General features: G+C 50.4%; 1 protein-coding gene across 3 annotated transcripts in view; it reads right to left on the bottom strand.

Moving 5' to 3' along the window:
- The window catches only part of LOC122541732 (glutamate receptor ionotropic, delta-1-like), an 849,209-nt gene that overhangs the window by 421,159 nt on the left and 409,786 nt on the right, over positions 1–18,264 (bottom strand). For all 3 annotated transcript variants that reach the window (XM_087982611.1, XM_087982612.1, XM_087982613.1), the window contains exon 4: positions 3,980–4,185. In XM_087982611.1, coding sequence (XP_087838737.1) covers positions 3,980–4,185 — 206 coding nt within the window. The remainder of the gene's footprint in view (positions 1–3,979; positions 4,186–18,264) is intronic.

Below are 18,264 nucleotides of genomic sequence, written 5' to 3'. Positions count from 1 at the left end.
AGTACATCTACAACACTGGCATTGATGTTGGCAAGCCAGCAGTGCCCACATCCCATGAGTGAATTAAAAAAACAATGGGGAAAATTGTTGAGATCAATTAAAAACCAGTTTGACAGAGGTCTGTGGGTGTCATTGGAAAAAGGTGAGACCCTGAGCTGAAGTATCCATGTGCATTAGCCTGGGTTTGAGAGCAGGCGTACTGTGACCATCAAGGTTAAAGACCACCTGTTTCAATTCATTTGGGGCTGGGAGAAAGTAATCCAAAAGGAAGGGAATACTTTTCAAACTAACCTTGTTGGGACCAACTGAGGACTGAAGAAAAGGAGATAGTTAATCTCCTCTCATCCACGAGCGTGGAAATTTGACGATTGTCACCTGGAACTGTCATAAATTGGGGAATCGTGGAGCTGGTTAGAGCATCATGGGACTGGTTAGGGACTCATGGGGCTGGTTGGAGCATCATGGGGTGGGTTGGGGATTCACGGGGCTGGTTGGGGAATCATGGGCTGGTTGGAGGGATCATGGGACTGATTGGGGAATCATGGGGCTGGTTGGGGGATCATGGGGCAGGTTGGGGGATGATGGGACTGATTGGAGAATCATGGGCTGGTTGGAGGGATCATGGCGCTGGTTGGGGAATCATGGGACTGGTTGGGGAATCATGGGACTGATTGGGGAATCATGGGACTGATTGGAGAATCATGGGACTGATTGGGGGATCATGGGGCAGGTTGGGGGATGATGGGACTGATTGGAGAATCATGGGCTGGTTGGAGGGATCATGGCGCTGGTTGGGGAATCATGGGACTGGTTGGGGAATCATGGGACTGATTGGGGAATCATGGGACTGATTGGAGAATCATGGGACTGATTGGAGAATCATGGGGCTGGTTGGGGGATCATGGGGCCGGTTGGGGAATCATGGGACTGTTTAGGGGATCATGGGGCAGGTTGGGGGATCATGGGGCTGATTGGGGGAATCATGGGGCTGATTGGGGGAATCATGGGGCAGGTTGGGGGATCATGGGGCAGGTTGGGGGATCATGGGGCAGGTTGGGGGAATCATGGGGCTGATTGGGGGGAATCATGGGGCTGATTGGGGGGAATCATGGGGCTGATTGGGGGAATCATGGGGCTGGTTGGAGAATCATGGGGCAGGTTGGAGGATCATGGGGCAGGTTGTGGGATCATGGGGCTGATTGGGGGGATCATGGGGCAGGTTGGGGGATCATGGGGCTGATTGGGGGAATCATGGGGCTGATTGGGGGGAATCATGGGGCAGGTTGGGGAATCATGGGGCAGGTTGGGGGAATCATGGGGCAGGTTGGGGGAATCATGGGGCTGATTGGGGGAATCATGAGGCTGATTGGGGGAATCATGGGGCTGGTTGGAGGATCATGGGGCCGGTTGGGGAATCATGGGGCTGATTGGGGGAATCATGAGGCTGATTGGGGGAATCATGGGGCTGGTTGGGGGATCAAGGGGCTGGTTAGGGAATCGTGGGACTGTTTAGGGAATCATGGGGCTGGTTGGAGGGATCATGGCGCTGGTTGGAGGGATCATGGGGCTGGTTAGGGAATCATGGGACTGTTTAAGGAATCATGGGGCTGGTTGGGGGAATCATGGGACTGTTTAGGGAATCATGGAGCTGGTTGGAGGAATCATGGGGCCGGTTGGGGGATCAAGGGGCTGGTTAGGGAATCATGGGACTGGTTGGGGGAATCATGGGGCTGGTTGGGGGAATCAAGCTGCTGGTTGGGGAATCGTGGAGCTGGTTGGAGGATCGTGGGGCTGGTTAGAGGATCATGGGGCTGGTTGGAGGATCGTGGGGCTGGTTAGAGGATCATGGGGCTGGTTAGAGGATCATGGGGCTGGTTGGAGGAATCGTGGGGCTGATTGGGGGAATCATGGGGTTGGTTGGGGGAATCATGGGGCTGGTTAGGGGATCATGGGACTGGTTAGGGGATCATGGGACTGGTTAGGGGATCATGGGGCTGTTTGGAGGGATCATGGGGCTGTTTGGAGGGATCATGGGGCTGGTTGGGGATCATGGGGCTGGTTAGAGCATCATGGGAGTGGTTAGGGAATCATGGGGCTGTTTGGAGGGATCATGGGGCTGTTTGGAGGGATCATGGGGCTGTTTGGAGGGATCATGGGGCTGGTTAGAGGATCATGGGGCAGGTTGGGGGATCATGGGGCTGATTGGGGGAATCAAGCGGCTGGTTGGAGAATCATGGGGCTGGTTAGGGAATCATGGGGCTGGTTAGAGCATCATGGGGCTGGTTGGAGAATCGTGGGGCTGGTTAGGGGATCATGGGGCTGGTTGGGGAATCATGGGAGTGGTTAAGGAATTATGGGGCTGATTGGGGGAATCAAGCGGCTGGTTGGGGAATCATGCTACTGGTTAGGGAATCATGGGGCTGGTTGGAGGATCATGGGGCTGGTTGGGGGTTCATGGGGCTGGTTGAAACAGTTGGTAAGTGAGATGTGACATTTGCACAAAAACATTCTGGGCAGAGACCACCTCCAATGAGAGAGCAAGTCCTAACTACTTTGTAAAATCAATATAATCAATATTAGGAGCCATCATTGACCCATTGAAACTCAACTGAATATTAACACTGTGGCTGCAAGAGTGGGGCAAAGGGGGAATATTCTGTGGTGAATAACGCCCGTCCTGGTTGCCAACGCCTCTATACAATGCCCACATCAGGACGGTGATGGAACACGCCCCAATTGCCTGGACCAGCACAGCCCAACAACACTCGAGAACGTTGACACCACCCAGGACAAAGCAGCTGCTTCACTGGTATCCCATTTACCACTTTCAACGTTCACTCTCTTTCTCAGCACAGCATGGATCTGAACCACACAATTCACTAAGCCTCCTTCAATCTTCCAACTGGTGACTTGCACAATTAAGAAAGACAAAGGCAATAGAGATGTGTCAGCACCAACAGCTCCTAGATCCCCCCAGGTCACACACCACCCTGACCAGGAAATATGTTACTCTTCTTTCACCAATGCCTGGTTAAAATTCCAGAACTTTCTCCCTAACATCACTGTGGGTTGATCTATAGCACAAACTGCAGAAGTTCAGGAGCACAGTGCATCAACTCCATCTCAAGGACCATCATTCTGACTGCTATTAAATGTCCCAGCTCCAAGCAAGCTTCCTTTCCTCACCACACTCCTTAAACATGTCATTTCCAAAATCCTTGCCAGTGTTTCTCACACCCCATGTCTAATCCCCGAGAGTCAGATTGCGGCTTGGCCGTCGTTATTAAAGAGCATCAGCCAATGTTGAAATATACTGCACTGTGACCACGGTAAATTAGTCTCCAGCTGCAGTGGTCTCCATTGTTCACTTCCAAACCCTTTCCTGCTGTCCAGACGGACGGGTCTGTCCTCACCCGTCTCCATCACTGCTTATTCAAACATAGCCTGAAAACCAACGGTGATAGTTTGTCCCCCACAACTGTCACAGCGATACTTTGGGAGGCCCCTCCCCTTGGGGGGGCCATGCTATAATATCTTTTGTTTGTCATTGGTGTCATTTAGTAGCAACATCACCTAGAAACACGATGATCCACTTGGACACTGAGTTATTACAGTGTTAAAAATTCTCATAAATTACAATTAAAGATTTGAACAAGTCACATATTGAAGTAATACATTCTCTAAATTATTTCACTAACAGACAAAAGCACTCACAACATAAGTTTTTAAAATCTATTATCTACAAAGTAAAGACCTGGCCTCCTGAAAATTAATCTCATCGACGGACTGTTCTGTCTACTCTGAGAAAGCCTTGAATTTCAAAAATGACAATTTCTTGTACCATGAATACCACACGAGGGACAACAGAACAATTAAAATTGGGAGCTCGGACAATTCTGACTGTTTTGGCATCTACATACATTCGTCCTTTTCAACTTTTCCCTCACAGATCCAGCTTTGAGTCATGTTGGTCACTGACCTCATTGATGAATGTCTGAGCTCCTCGTGGGCTCAGTAGGAGGACAGCCCGGCGCAGTGTATCCCGATAACGGTTCAGTTCCTCGGTTTTCATTGTTGTGAAGAGACTGGCAAAGATCTGACTGATGTTCTGATCGATTCTCTGCAGAGATACATCCAACCCCTGGCGAGAAGCTTGATCCAGGAAACTTTGTAACCCGCGAATATCTGGCAACACAATCACAAGAAAATCGGTTGAGATTCTACAATAATAATAATAATAATAACTGACCTATGTCTGGGCCAACGTACAGCTTCTGGTAACTTGATGAAGGCTACGACAGTGACTCTTAGCTCCATCACTTGGCAACTACTCAACAAGTCTTACTCATGTTCCCCCTCATCATTTATTCCAACATTGACCAAGGCATCAATTTGCAAGATTTTTCATTTGGACCTGCTCTCGGGATTCAGCTCCTGAAGATGGAGCAGCCACATTCCCTCATCTTCTCTCTTTTCTGTAAAATGCATCAACTCGTGTCATTCCCACTTTTTCCATGGAGCTTTGACTAATGCTTGTCCCATTGGCTCCTGCTGTATTAATCAGAGCATCATATGCAGTAATATCATTTGACCAGTGAGTCATTAATGTTCAGATATTTTAGAGTCTATAAAGACTCAGAGAAATTTCACCTCATCACATCACATTGTGCACCTTTTTAATTTTAAGGAGAACGGGTAATGTGTACTGACCTAGAAACCCAGAACGATATTCAGTGAATGTACTCTGTGTTTGAACCTTACCAATTGTGAAGTTCTCCATAGTTGCCTTCCCTTTAAGGTAGTCCAACACTCTTTATTTATGATATGTTTTAAAAGGCTACCAGAATCTGAATAGATTAGAAAGATTTAATTCATAGAAATTCAGGAATTTGAATCACATCACACTATTAAAACACACTGTGTTACACAAAGTTTATATCACATCAGTTTAGTTTAAGATGTTGCAAGCATTCAGATTCTGTAATACGATCTTGGAACAGTAACCTGTTCATGAGGACTGTGACAATGCAGTAATTTGAAGAGGTTATTTTTTCCCTGGTTTCTTTCAAGAGAGATATTGAACAAAATGCCAATCAGTTCAGTTAAGGTCACTTGAGTACACAGCTGGGAGGCCTTGGGAGAGTGGATGTGGTGAACTTACACAGATTGGGATTTCGGCATTTTGGTTTATTAGTAGCATCAGAAACTATTGGGGTCTCAACAGAGTTAGAAGCTTCAGTGAATGTCTCCTCGTTGCTACTCTCTCTGAATATTCTCCTGATGTTTTTCCCTCCTGGATTGGAGAACTGCATGTGAGAATTTGTGTCTGAATTTTCCTTTTTGCCAAAGGGTGTGCTTGTGGGATGTTATTTTATTGGAACAGTTAACTAGTAATAATTACTGTGTCTGTTACTTGGTTAATTTTTCCAACAGTTACATTATTCTAAATTCCACTTTCTTTGGTTGCATTTTAACGATAGTGTTTTAAAAAATTGTGTTTTGCTTAATGTCGAGTAGATTGACCAATCACATTGTTGAATAGATTGACCAATCACATTGCATTTGCATTTAAAATAAGAAAATATTAGAGTGTAGGCAAGCACCTTAAAATATTTTGAGGGGATCTGTCTGGTCTGGTTTGGTTTATAACAGGACCAATGTCATTTTCTAATTATATTTGCACTGTACAGATCACCCTGCTCACTAATACATAATAAATAGGAATTGTTGATTTTCGAACAACAGCTATGTGTAATCAGTATATCTTGAGGATCATCGCAGGAAAAACCAAAGGATGTTGGAGTAAATGTAGGCTATTCAGCCTACTGAGTGTGTTCCATCAGTCAATGAGGTCATGGCTGATCTAAAATACTCCACTCCACTTTTTTCCCTTTCCCTGTAACCCTCCATTCCTTTCCTGATTAAACATCCATCTATCCCTGGATTAGTGGTGCTGGAAGAGCACAGCAGTTCAGGCAGCATCCGACGAGCAGCGAAATCGATGTTTCGGGCAAAAGCCATTCATCAGGAATAAAGGCAGTGAGCCTGAAGCGTGGAGAGATAAGCTAGAGGAGGGTGGGGGTGGGGCGAGAGTAGCATAGAGTATAATAGGGAGTGGGGGAGGGGATGAAGGTGATAGGTCAGGGAGGAGAGGGTGGAGTGGATAGGTGGAAAAGGAAATAGGCAGGTAGGACAAGTCCGGACAACTCATGGGGACAGTGCTGAGCTATCTATCCCTGCCTTGAATATGCGAATAACCCAACCTCTACAGTTGTTTGCAAGAAACACGGAAGAAATCCCTCCTTATCTGAGTTAAAAGGGTGATTCCTTATTCTGAGATAATGTCCACTGGCCCTCCATTCTCCCACAAGACGAAACAAACTTTATTTTAAATAAGTGTGTCTCCTGCACTGGTCCCTGTGACTCTCCACTAGTTATAGGTTACCATCCTGCAAATGCCCCCTTTATTCCAACTCTCTGTATTCTATTATTTAACTAATTCCCTGTCCATGTGAATATGTTACCCCTAAAGATAGGAATGGCTTGACTTTTTCAACACTCTTAAAATGCTGGAATAGTTCAGTTCAGTTTGGGTTGCCAACTGCCTTGGCTTTGAACAAAGCAGAAAGTTCTAGAAATATACAGCGAACCAATCCTTAATAGCAATTTATATTTGAATAGCAGCTTTACTGTCTTAAAATATGCCGAGTACATCACAGGGCCACAGTCTAAGGATAAGGAGTATGCTGTTTAGGACTGAGATGAGGAGCAATTTCTTCATCCGCACAATGGCAAGTCTGTGGAATTTCCCTACCACATGAAACTGATGAGGCCAAACATTGAAAACCCTAAAGAGAAATGCAGCTATATCAAAGGCTACAGGGTGAAAATGGGACGAAGTTGTAAAATCTGCACGATCATATTGAATGGTGAAGCAGGCTTGAAGGGCAGAATGGCCTACTCCTGTTCCTATTCTCCATGTTTAATGTGGGAGCATTATCAACCAAAATACCACACTGAGCCAGGTAAGAAATTGTTAGGTCACATGACTGAAGGTTTGGTTAAAGATAGGTTTTAAGAATTCTCTCAAAGCAGGAGAGGGAGGGGGTGAGAGAGGAAGGGGGTCGGGGGGGGGGTGAGAGAGGGAGGGTGTGAGAGAGGGAGGGGGTGAGAGAGGAGGGGGGTGAGAGAGGGAGGGGGTCAGAGGGGGGGGGTCAGAGGGGGTGAGAGTGGGAGGGGGTGAGAGAGGAGGGGGTGAGAGAGGGAGGGGCGAGAGAGGAGGGGGTGATAGATGAGGGAGTGAGAGAGGGAGGGAGTGAGAGAGGGAGGGGGTCAGAGGGGGGGTGAGAGTGGGAGGGGTTGAGAGAGGAGAGGGTGAGAGAGGAGGGGGTGAGAGAGGAGGGGGTGAGAGAGGGAGGGGTGAGAGAGGAGGGGGTGAGAGATGAGGGAGTGAGAGAGGGAGGGAGTGAGAGAGGGAGGGGGTCAGAGGGGGGTGAGAGTGGGAGGGGTTGAGAGAGGAGGGGGTGAGAGAGGAGGGGGTGAGAGATGAGGGAGTGAGAGAGGGAGGGAGTGAGAGAGGGAGGGGGTCAGAGGGGGGTGAGAGTGGGAGGGGTTGAGAGAGGAGGGGGTGAGAGAGGAGGGGGTGAGAGTGGGAGGGGGTGAGAGAGGGAGGGGGTGAGAGAGGGAGGGGGTCAGAGGGGGGGTGAGAGTGGGAGGGGTTGAGAGAGGAGGGGGTGAGAGGAGGGGGTGAGAGAGGAGGGGGTGAGAGAGGAGGGGGTGAGAGAGGGAGGGGGTGAGAGAGGAGGGGGTGAGAGAGGAGGGGGTGAGAGAGGAGGGGGTGAGAGAGGGAGGTGGTGAGAGAGGGAGGGGGTGAGAGTAGGAGGGGGTTGAGAGAGGAGGGGGTGAGAGAGAAGGGGGTGAGAGAGGAGGGGGTGAGAGAGGAGGGGGTGAGAGAGGGAGGGGGTGAGAGTGGGAGGGGGTTGAGAGAGGAGGGGGTGAGAGAGAAGGGGGTGAGAGAGGAGGGGGTGAAAGAGGAGGGGGTGAGAGAGGAGGGGGTGAGAGAGGGAGGTGGTGAGAGAGGGAGGGGGTGAGAGTGGGAGGGGGTTGAGAGAGGAGGGGGTGAGAGAGAAGGGGGTGAGAGAGGAGGGGGTGAAAGAGGAGGGGGTGAGAGAGGGAGGGGGTGAGAGTGGGAGGGGGTGAGAGAGGAAGGGGTGAGAGAGGAGGGGGTGAGAGAGGGAGGGGGTCAGAGGGGGGTGAGAGTGGGAGGGGTTGAGAGAGGAGGGGGTGAGAGAGGAGGGGGTGAGAGTGGGAGGGGGTGAGAGAGGGAGGGGGTGAGAGAGGGAGGGGGTCAGAGGGGGGGTGAGAGTGGGAGGGGTTGAGAGAGGAGGGGGTGAGAGGAGGGGGTTGAGAGAGGAGGGGGTGAGAGAGAAGGGGGTGAGAGAGGAGGGGGTGAGAGAGGAGGGGGTGAGAGAGGGAGGGGGTGAGAGTGGGAGGGGGTTGAGAGAGGAGGGGGTGAGAGAGAAGGGGGTGAGAGAGGAGGGGGTGAAAGAGGAGGGGGTGAGAGAGGGAGGGGGTGAGAGTGGGAGGGGGGTGAGAGAGGAAGGGGTGAGAGAGGAGGGGGTGAGAGAGGGAGGGGGTGAGCTATTCCAGGCAAGTAAAGGAGTGACCTCCAAAGTGGTGGAGCGATGAATTATTCCAGGGAGGGACAGAGAGCTGAACAGTCGGCTGTGAAGGTTGTGGCACCTGAGGGAGAGACACATCTTTGGAGGGTGAGGCCATGGATACTGAGAATGATGATTTTAACACCAATAGGTGATTGAGCACAGGGTATCAGAACAGTGAGATTTGGATCATGTTGAGACAGCAGATTGTTTGATAAACTTGTGTCTGATGAGAAACAAGCCAGGACTGCATCGGAATGTCGAGTCAAGAGGAAATAAAAGTCTCTTGGCAATAAAGGTCTCTCGGTAATAAAGGTTTCTCGATAATAAAGGTTTCTCAATAATAAAGGATTTTCGATAATAAAGGTCTTTCGGTAATAAAGGTCTCCCAATAATAAAGGTCTCTGAGTGATAAAGACCTCTGAGAAATAAAGAACTCTGAGTAATAAAGGTCTCTCGATAATAAAGGTCTCTTGGTAATAAAGGCCTCTGAGTAATAAAGGTCTCTCAATAATAAAGGTCTCTGAGTAATAAAGGTCTCTGAGTAATAAAGATCTCTGAGCAATAAAGATCTCAGAGTAATAAAGGTCTCTGAGCAATAAATGTATCTGAGTAATAAAGGTCTCTGAGCAATAAAGGTCTCTGGGTAATAAAGGCCTCTGAGTAATAAAGGTCTCTGATAATAAAGATCTCTGAGCAATAAAGGTCTCAGAGTAATAAAGGTCTCTGAGCAATAAAAGGTCTCTGAGCAATAAAGGTGTCTGAGTAATAAAGGTCTCTGAGCAATAAAGGTCTCTGGGTAATAAAGGTCTCTGGGTAATAAAGGCCTCTGAGTAATAAAGGCCTCTGAGTAATAAAGGACTATGAGTAATAAAGGACTCTGGGTAATAAAGGTCTCTGAGTAATAAAGGTCTCTGCGTAATAAAGGTCTCTGAGTAATAAAGGTCTCTGGGTAATAAAGGTCTCTGGGTAATAAAGGCCTCTGAGTAATAAAGGCCTCTGAGTAATAAAGGCCTCTGAGTAATAAAGGACTATGAATAATAAAGGACTCTGGGTAATAAAGGTCTCTGAGTAATAAAGGTCTCTGGGTAATAAAGGTCTCTGAGCAATAAAGGTCTCTGGGTAATAAAGGTCTCTGGGTAATAAAGGCCTCTGAGTAATAAAGGCCTCTGAGTAATAAAGGACTATGAGTAATAAAGGACTCTGGGTAATAAAGGACTATGAGTAATAAAGGACTCTGGGTAATAAAGGTCTCTGAGTAACAAAGGCCTCTGAGTAATAAAGGTCTCTGGGTAATAAAGGTCTCTGAGTAATAAAGGTCTCTGGGTAATAAAGGTCTCTGAGTAATAAAGGTCTCTGAGTAATAAAGGACTCTGGGTAATAAAGGTCTCTGGGTAATAAAGGTCTCTGAGTAATAAAGGCCTCTGAGTAATAAAGGCCTCTGAGTAATAAAGGTCTCTGGGTAATAAAGGTCTCTGAGTAATAAAGGCCTCTGGATAATAAAGGTCTCTGAGTAATAAAGGTCTCTGGGTAATAAAGGTCTCTGAGTAATAAAGGTCTCTGAGTAATAAAGGTCTCTGGGTAATAAAGGTCTCTGAGTAATAAAGGCCTCTGGGTAATAAAGGTCTCCGAGTAATAAAGGTCTCTGGGTAATAAAGGTCTCTGAGTAATAAAGGTCTCTGGGTAATAAAGGTGTGATGAGCTTTCCGCAGCTGATGGGCTGAGTTGAGATGATGTTCGGAGATGTCACAGAGATGGATAAAAGGCTCTCTCAGTGAGGACATACAGACAACGAACTGCAGCATCTCTCAATCTGATTAAACATCTCTCTCATCAGGCAATGAAGCGACAGATTCTTTGGTCATTTCTGGTCATTTACACTTATTAAAACATTTTATTTCAGAGGAATACTGACTGGACGGATTCTTTTCCTTGAAATTGTTAAACTTTCATGTTTTTAAACTTTAAGATGCGAAAGGGAGAGCACAATCCTCAATTACTAACTTGGGTTGATGCTGTGGTTGATGGCTACTGTTTGACTCATTGTCGGGAGCAAGGTCACCACTGAGGTATAAAACTATTTTCATTTCTGTAAGACCATCCGATGCTCCCATGCCAGCCATAACTCTTCTAAATTGCAGTTTATTGCACTGCTCTATACAACTATTCCATATTCTGCCAACTCTGGTGGTCTCCAGGGGCAATCTGACCAGGTGAACTAGACTGCAGAACTTGGTATCTTATACAGTGCTCACAATACAATAACATACCATGCTCTCCTCTAGTCTTTTTGAAGGCAAGGTAAAAAGCTTTGACTTGTCTCCTTTTAGCAATATTAATTTATCCTAATCTAGGCTTATTCTATCTCTCCCTATTCTCGGTTAGGTGCTGGAGCTGAACTCTGAATTAAAACCCACACTGACTGACCTTGAAATGATTGAGATGCATCAAACAAAAAGAGAAACTGTTCAATACACGAGTTGTTCTCCCTAATCCTCCAAACAATTAACCAAGCACATGTGAGGGAATTCTGTTACACACCCTGCACACTCACATCATATTCCCTTTGCTAGACATCAGACAGCTGTTTAAGAAGAAATTGAACCATTCAGCACTCCACTTCTAGACAGAATTTCATCCTTTAATCAACCACAGTTATAACATTTTCACCACTATTTGTTCTGATTGGTTTGTGGTCCCTAAATGTTAGAAATAATCCCACTTTAAGGCCTTGTATAGCTTCAAGCTCTCAGTGTTTAATATAAGTGCAATACTGTCTCGGATCCTGCTGAGGATGGTCCTGTGATAGACAATAGCTGACTCTCTGGTGCTGCAATGAAAGGCCGTCCATACAACCAGTCCTGACTAATTAGTTCCTAACTCTTTACAGAAAAAAGAATAGAATAGAATATAATATCCTTTATTGTCACCTATACTCCAGGACAGGCTTACAGTGAAAGGTGTTTTACAATGGCTGCCTCTAATGGCGCCATCTTAGGTACAAGTCCCAAGGTACAAATCTTGGAGGCAAAAGGGGAATCAAAGGAAGAGTAGTAGCATTACTTACAATGTCTAGAGAATAAGTTAGAAATAAGGTAGTTATAACATAGTTAAAGGATTGATGTTCAGGCCTGGTGAAGAATTTCCATAGCAGCAGCTCAGCACATGGTCTGACCATCCGCACCAGGCCTCAGTCCAACAGCAGTCCCACTCCACTCTGAGCCCCCAGTCCACTCCGCACTGACACTCAGCTGCACCAGGGGAAGCTGCACTGCTCCATTACTCGCTTTACCCTCTCCCTGCTCCGGGACTCACTCCCCCTCTCCCTGCTCCAGGACTCACTCCCCCTCTCCCTGCTCCAGGACTCACTCCCCCTCTCCCTGCTCCAGGACTCACTCCCCCTCTCCCTGCTCCGGGACTCACTCCCCCTCTCCCTGCTCCAGGACTCACTCCCTCTCCCTGCTCCAGGACTCACTCCCCCTCTCCCTGCTCCAGGACTCACTCCCCTCTCCCTGCTCCAGGACTCACTCCTTCTCTCCCTGCTCCAGGACTCACTCCCCCTCTCCCTGCTCCAGGACTCTCTCCCCCTCTCCCTGCTCCGGGACTCACTCCCCCTCTCCCTGCTCCAGGACTCACTCCCCCTCTCCCTGCTCCAGGACTCACTCCCCCTCTCCCTGCTCCAGGACTCACTCCCCTCTCCCTGCTCCAGGACTCACTCCCCCTCTCCCTGCTCCAGGACTCTCTCCCTCTCCCTGCTCCAGGACTCACTCCCCCTCTCCCTGCTCCAGGACTCACTCCCCTCTCCCTGCTCCGGGACTCACTCCCCTCTCCCTGCTCCAGGACTCACTCCCTCTCCCTGCTCCGGGACTCACTCCCCTCTCCCTGCTCCGGGACTCACTCCCTCTCCCTGCTCCGGGACTCACTCCCCTCTCCCTGCTCCAGGACTCACTCCCCCTCTCCCTGCTCCGGGACTCACTCCCTCTCCCTGCTCCGGGACTCACTCCCCCTCTCCCTGCTCCAGGACTCACTCCCCCTCTCCCTGCTCCAGGACTCACTCCCTCTCTCCCAGCTCCAGGACTCACTCCCCCTCTCCCTGCTCCGGGACTCACTCCCCCTCTCCCTGCACCAGGACTCTCTCCCCCTCTCCCTGCTCCAGGACTCACTCCCCCTCTCCCTGCTCCAGGACTCACTCCCTCTCCCTGCTCCCGGACTCACTCCCCCTCTCCCTGCTCCAGGACTCACTCCCCTCTCCCTACTCCAGGACTCTCTCCCCTCTCCCTACTCCAGGACTCACTCCCCTCTCCCTGCTCCAGGACTCACTCCCCTCTCCCTGCTCCGGGACTCACTCCCCTCTCCCTGCTCCAGGACTCACTCCCCTCTCCCTGCTCCAGGACTCTCTCCCCCTCTCCCTGCTCCAGGACTCACTCCCCTCTCCCTACTCCAGGACTCTCTCCCCTCTCCCTACTCCACGACTCACTCCCCTCTCCCTACTCCAGGACTCTCTCCCCCTCTCCCTGCTCCAGGACTCACTCCCCTCTCCCTGCTCCAGGACTCACTCCCCCTCTCCCTGCTCCAGGACTCTCTCCCCCTCTCCCTGCTCCGGGACTCACTCCCCCTCTCCCTGCTCCAGGACTCACTCCCCCTCTCCCTGCTCCAGGACTCTCTCCCCCTCTCCCTGCTCCAGGACTCACTCCCCCTCTCCCTGCTCCAGGACTCACTCCCCTCTCCCTGCTCCAGGACTCTCTCCCCCTCTCCCTGCTCCAGGACTCACTCCCCCTCTCCCTGCTCCAGGACTCACTCCCCCTCTCCCTGCTCCAGGACTCACTCCCCTCTCCGTGCTCCAGGACTCACTCCCCTCTCCGTGCTCCAGGACTCACTCCCCCTCTCCCTGCTCCGGGACTCACTCCCCCTCTCCCTGCTCCAGGACTCACTCCCTCTCTCCCTGCTCCGGGACTCACTCCCCCTCTCCCTGCTCCAGGACTCACTCCCTCTCCCTGCTCCGGGACTCACTCCCCCTCTCCCTGCTCCAGGACTCACTCCCTCTCCCTGCTCCGGGACTCACTCCCCCTCTCCCTGCTCCAGGACTCACTCCCCTCTCCCTGCTCCGGGACTCACTCCCCCTCTCCCTGCTCCGGGACTCACTCCCCCTCTCCCTGCTCCAGGACTCACTCCCCCTCTCCCTGCTCCAGGACTCACTCCCTCTCCCTGCTCCAGGACTCACTCTCTCTCCCTGCTCCAGGACTCACTCCCCCTCTCCCTGCTCCAGGACTCACTCCCCTCTCCCTGCTCCAGGACTCACTCCCCTCTCCCTGCTCCAGGACTCACTCCCCCTCTCCCTGCTCCAGGACTCACTCCCTCTCCCTGCTCCAGGACTCACTCCCCTTCTCCCTGCTCCAGGACTCACTCCCTCTCCCTGCTCCAGGACTCACTCCCCCTCTCCCTGCTCCAGGACTCACTCCCCCTCTCCCTGCTCCGGGACTCACTCCCTCTCCCTGCTCCAGGACTCACTCCCCTCTCCCTGCTCCAGGACTCACTCCCTCTCTCCCTGCTCCAGGACTCACTCTCTCTGCCTGCTCCAGGACTCACTCCCCCTCTCCCTGCTCCAGGACTCACTCCCTCTCCCTGCTCCAGGACTCACTCCCTCTCTCCCTGCTCCAGGACTCACTCCCTCTCCCTGCTCCAGGACTCACTCCCCCTCTCCCTGCTCCAGGACTCACTCCCCCTCTCTCTGCTCCAGGACTCTCTCCCCCTCTCCCTGCTCCAGGACTCACTCCCCCTCTCCCTGCTCCAGGACTCACTCCCCCTCTCCCTGCTCCAGGACTCACTCCCCCTCTCCCTGCTCCAGGACTCACTCCCCCTCTCCCTGCTCCAGGACTCACTCCCCCTCTCCCTGCTCCAGGACTCACTCCCCCTCTCCCTGCTCCAGGACTCACTCCCTCTCCCTGCTCCAGGACTCACTCCCCCTCTCCCTGCTCCAGGACTCACTCCCCCTCTCCCTGCTCCAGGACTCACTCCCCCTCTCCCTGCTCCAGGACTCACTCCCCCTCTCCCTGCTCCAGGACTCACTCCCCCTCTCCCTGCTCCAGGACTCACTCCCCCTCTCCCTGCTCCAGGACTCACTCCCCTCTCCCTGCTCCAGGACTCACTCCCCCTCTCCCTGCTCCAGGACTCACTCCCCCTCTCCCTGCTCCAGGACTCACTCCCCCTCTCCCTGCTCCAGGACTCACTCCCCCTCTCCCTGCTCCAGGACTCACTCCCTCTCCCTGCTCCAGGACTCACTCCCCCTCTCCCTGCTCCAGGACTCACTCCCCCTCTCCCTGCTCCAGGACTCACTCCCCCTCTCCCTGCTCCAGGACTCACTCCCCCTCTCCCTGCTCCAGGACTCACTCCCCCTCTCCCTGCTCCAGGACTCACTCCCCCTCTCCCTGCTCCGGGACTCTCTCCCCCTCTCCCTGCTCCAGGACTCACTCCCCCTCTCCCTGCTCCAGGACTCACTCCCCCTCTCCCTGCTCCAGGACTCACTCCCCCTCTCCCTGCTCCAGGACTCACTCCCCCTCTCCCTGCTCCAGGACTCACTCCCCTCTCCCTGCTCCGGGACTCTCTCCCCCTCTCCCTGCTCCAGGACTCACTCCCCCTCTCCCTGCTCCAGGACTCACTCCCCCTCTCCCTGCTCCGGGACTCACTCCCCTCTCCCTGCTCCGGGACTCACTCCCCCTCTCCCTGCTCCGGGACTCACTCCCCCTCTCCCTGCTCCGGGACTCTCTCCCCCTCTCCCTGCTCCGGGACTCTCTCCCCCTCTCCCTGCTCCAGGACTCACTCCCCTCTCCCTGCTCCGGGACTCACTCCCCCTCTCCCTGCTCCAGGACTCACTCCTCTCTCCCTGCTCCAGGACTCTCTCCCCCTCTCCCTGCTCCAGGACTCACTCCCCTCTCCCTGCTCCGGGACTCACTCCCCCTCTCCCTGCTCCAGGACTCACTCCCCTCTCCCTGCTCCAGGACTCACTCCCCCTCTCCCTGCTCCAGGACTCTCTCCCCCTCTCCCTGCTCCAGGACTCACTCCCCCTCTCCCTGCTCCAGGACTCACTCCCCCTCTCCCTGCTCCAGGACTCACTCCCCTCTCCCTGCTCCGGGACTCACTCCCCCTCTCCCAGCTCTGGGTCCCATTGCCCTCGCACTACTCCATGACTTGCTTTAACAATACATAACAGACATGTTTGTCCTCACATGTTTCTTTCTCCATCAGAATAAGCTCCGACCCAGTGGAAATGCTGGCCCTATTGGAATGCTGCAGGGCAGTTACAATGAAGACAAGGCAGCCACTTTAAGCATTGCACCGGTTAAAGCTATGCCTGTAATGATGGCGTTATGCAGATACATCTCCATCAGAGTGATTTTATTTTTGTTTAAACATTTTAAACATTATGCAATACATAATTACTCACAAAGGGAATGAATGAAAATAAAAATTTTCAGACAATTTGCTAATCTTTAACTTTCCTGTGAGTCTGAGTGTGCTGGTGAGATCCCCAATTCGGTGTTTGTTGTATTTTTGTCTCACATTCTGATACCGAAATTTAACTTGAAGGAAAGGAGATAAGAAGTCCAACCTTTTTATCATATTCATCACAATTAGACTTGACAAAAGAGGCCTTATTTTGTTTAGCGTGAGAGGAGGGTGATGATTGGATGGCCATCTTGGTATCGAGATATAGCAAGAGTACATCGAGATACTGTCAATCTTAATTCTCAATTCTGATTCTCACTGTGTTGCTGTGGAAATGCAGCACTCTCTGGCAATCTCTATGACTCCTTGTTACCATGAGAAAGGTGCAACATTTGTACAAATTCCTTTCGCCTACATAAATCCCAGCATGGTTTTTTTGTGTATGTAGGAATTGCAATGTGTATATTGATTGGTGAATGTAGGTTTTTGTAGACAGTGAAAGAAAATTCATTGGTTTCTCAACTAACACATTGCAGAAGGAGGAACGAGACAGATGGTAAATTAGTAACAGGCTGAAGGGTTATGGGGAACGGGCAGGAAAGTGGATTGAGACCCCAAGCTGGGATCAGCCATGGTGGGATTAAATAGCAGAGCAGGCTCGAGGGGCTGAATGGCCTCCTCCTGCTCCGAGGTCTGATGTTCTTGTAAAGGAAGCTTGTTTGATTGCCCCACTTAGTGGTAAACATGAGCACAGGATGATGTTTCTGAAGGCTTAAAAATAATGTACTTGATGCAACTGTGAATTCAAATATTGCAAACTGATCATGTACATATGAAATATCAAAGGAGGAGGACTCAGTGGTCAATCCACTGAAGACACCTTCCTCATTGAAGAGCTGAGCCAGAAGGGCATTCTAAGGCAATGCCATCTATTTGGGCCAAAGTTTTATTGTTGAAACTGAACTCCATTGCTCGAGTTTGATGAACAGATTCAGACACAGTTGACACATCTAGTGATACAGTGACATAGTTCAGATGTCAATGGTTTCATTGAGGGGTATGCTGGTAAATAAGCTGTAATATCAAAAATTTACCAATTCATGTTGAGCAAAGTCAGCCAGTCATTGCATCGGTATATCTTGGGCAACTCATGCATGTGTGGGTGCAGTGATCAATCGGGGTGAATCTTATCCTAAAAACACTAAATAGGTTACCCCTCCCTACCAGCCTCTACACACGTCCAATAGGATTTCAGCAGCTCACCAATGAATGTAGCTGTGTCGACATGTGTAGTGGCCAGTTCTATGGATATAAACTTACACCCATCACTCAACACAGTCTGCTTTTGTTGATGTAGTCATTTCTGTTGAGTATGAATGTTCTAGTCCCTTTGTCAGGTTTAAATAATTATATATTAGGATTTATAAATTAAAATTATATATCGTATATTAAAATTAGATGTCAGGGTTTGTTTTGAGCTGTTATAATACTACTAACCATTCATGTAAAGTCATCAAACAAAGGGTTTAGGTCAGAGTGGTGCTGGAAAACCACAGCAGGTCAGGAAGCATCTGAGGAGCAGGAAAATCGACATTTTGGGCAAAAGCCCTTCATCATCAAACAAAGTGTCCCATTGACGATTAACAGTCAGGCTCCCAGTGAGAACATAGAACATGTAACAGTACAGCAGAGGAACAGGCCCTTCGGCCCACAATGTTGTGCCAAACATGACACCAAATTAAACTTATCCCTTCTGCCTGCCCTTGGTCCATATCTCTCCATTCTTTGCACACTCGTGTGCTTATCTGAAAGCCCCTTAAATGCCCCATCATATCTGCCTCCACCATCACCATCCCTGGCAGTGTGTTCCACACTCTTACCACTCTCTGTGTAAAAAACTTACCCCTCACATCTCCTTTGAACTTTCCCCCTCTCACCTTAAACACATGCTCCCTAGTTTTAGGCATTTCAACTCTGGGAAAAAGATTCTGATCATCAATTCTATCTATCTCACAATTTTATCGACTTCTATCAAGTCTCCCCTCAACCCCTGCCATTCCAGAGAAAACAAACTGAGTTTTTTCTAGCCTCTCCTTATAGCCCATACCCTCTAATCCAGGCAGCATCCTGCTAAACCTTTTCTGCACCCTCTCCAAAGCCT

This window comes from Chiloscyllium plagiosum, unplaced genomic scaffold, assembly GCF_037043375.1.
Source record: "Chiloscyllium plagiosum isolate Xiang-an unplaced genomic scaffold, Cpla_swu_hap1 HiC_scaffold_43, whole genome shotgun sequence".
Classification (NCBI taxonomy): domain Eukaryota; kingdom Metazoa; phylum Chordata; class Chondrichthyes; order Orectolobiformes; family Hemiscylliidae; genus Chiloscyllium; species Chiloscyllium plagiosum.
The sequence above is the reverse complement of the archived record's forward strand: the minus strand, read 5'-3'. Positions and strand labels throughout refer to the sequence as shown.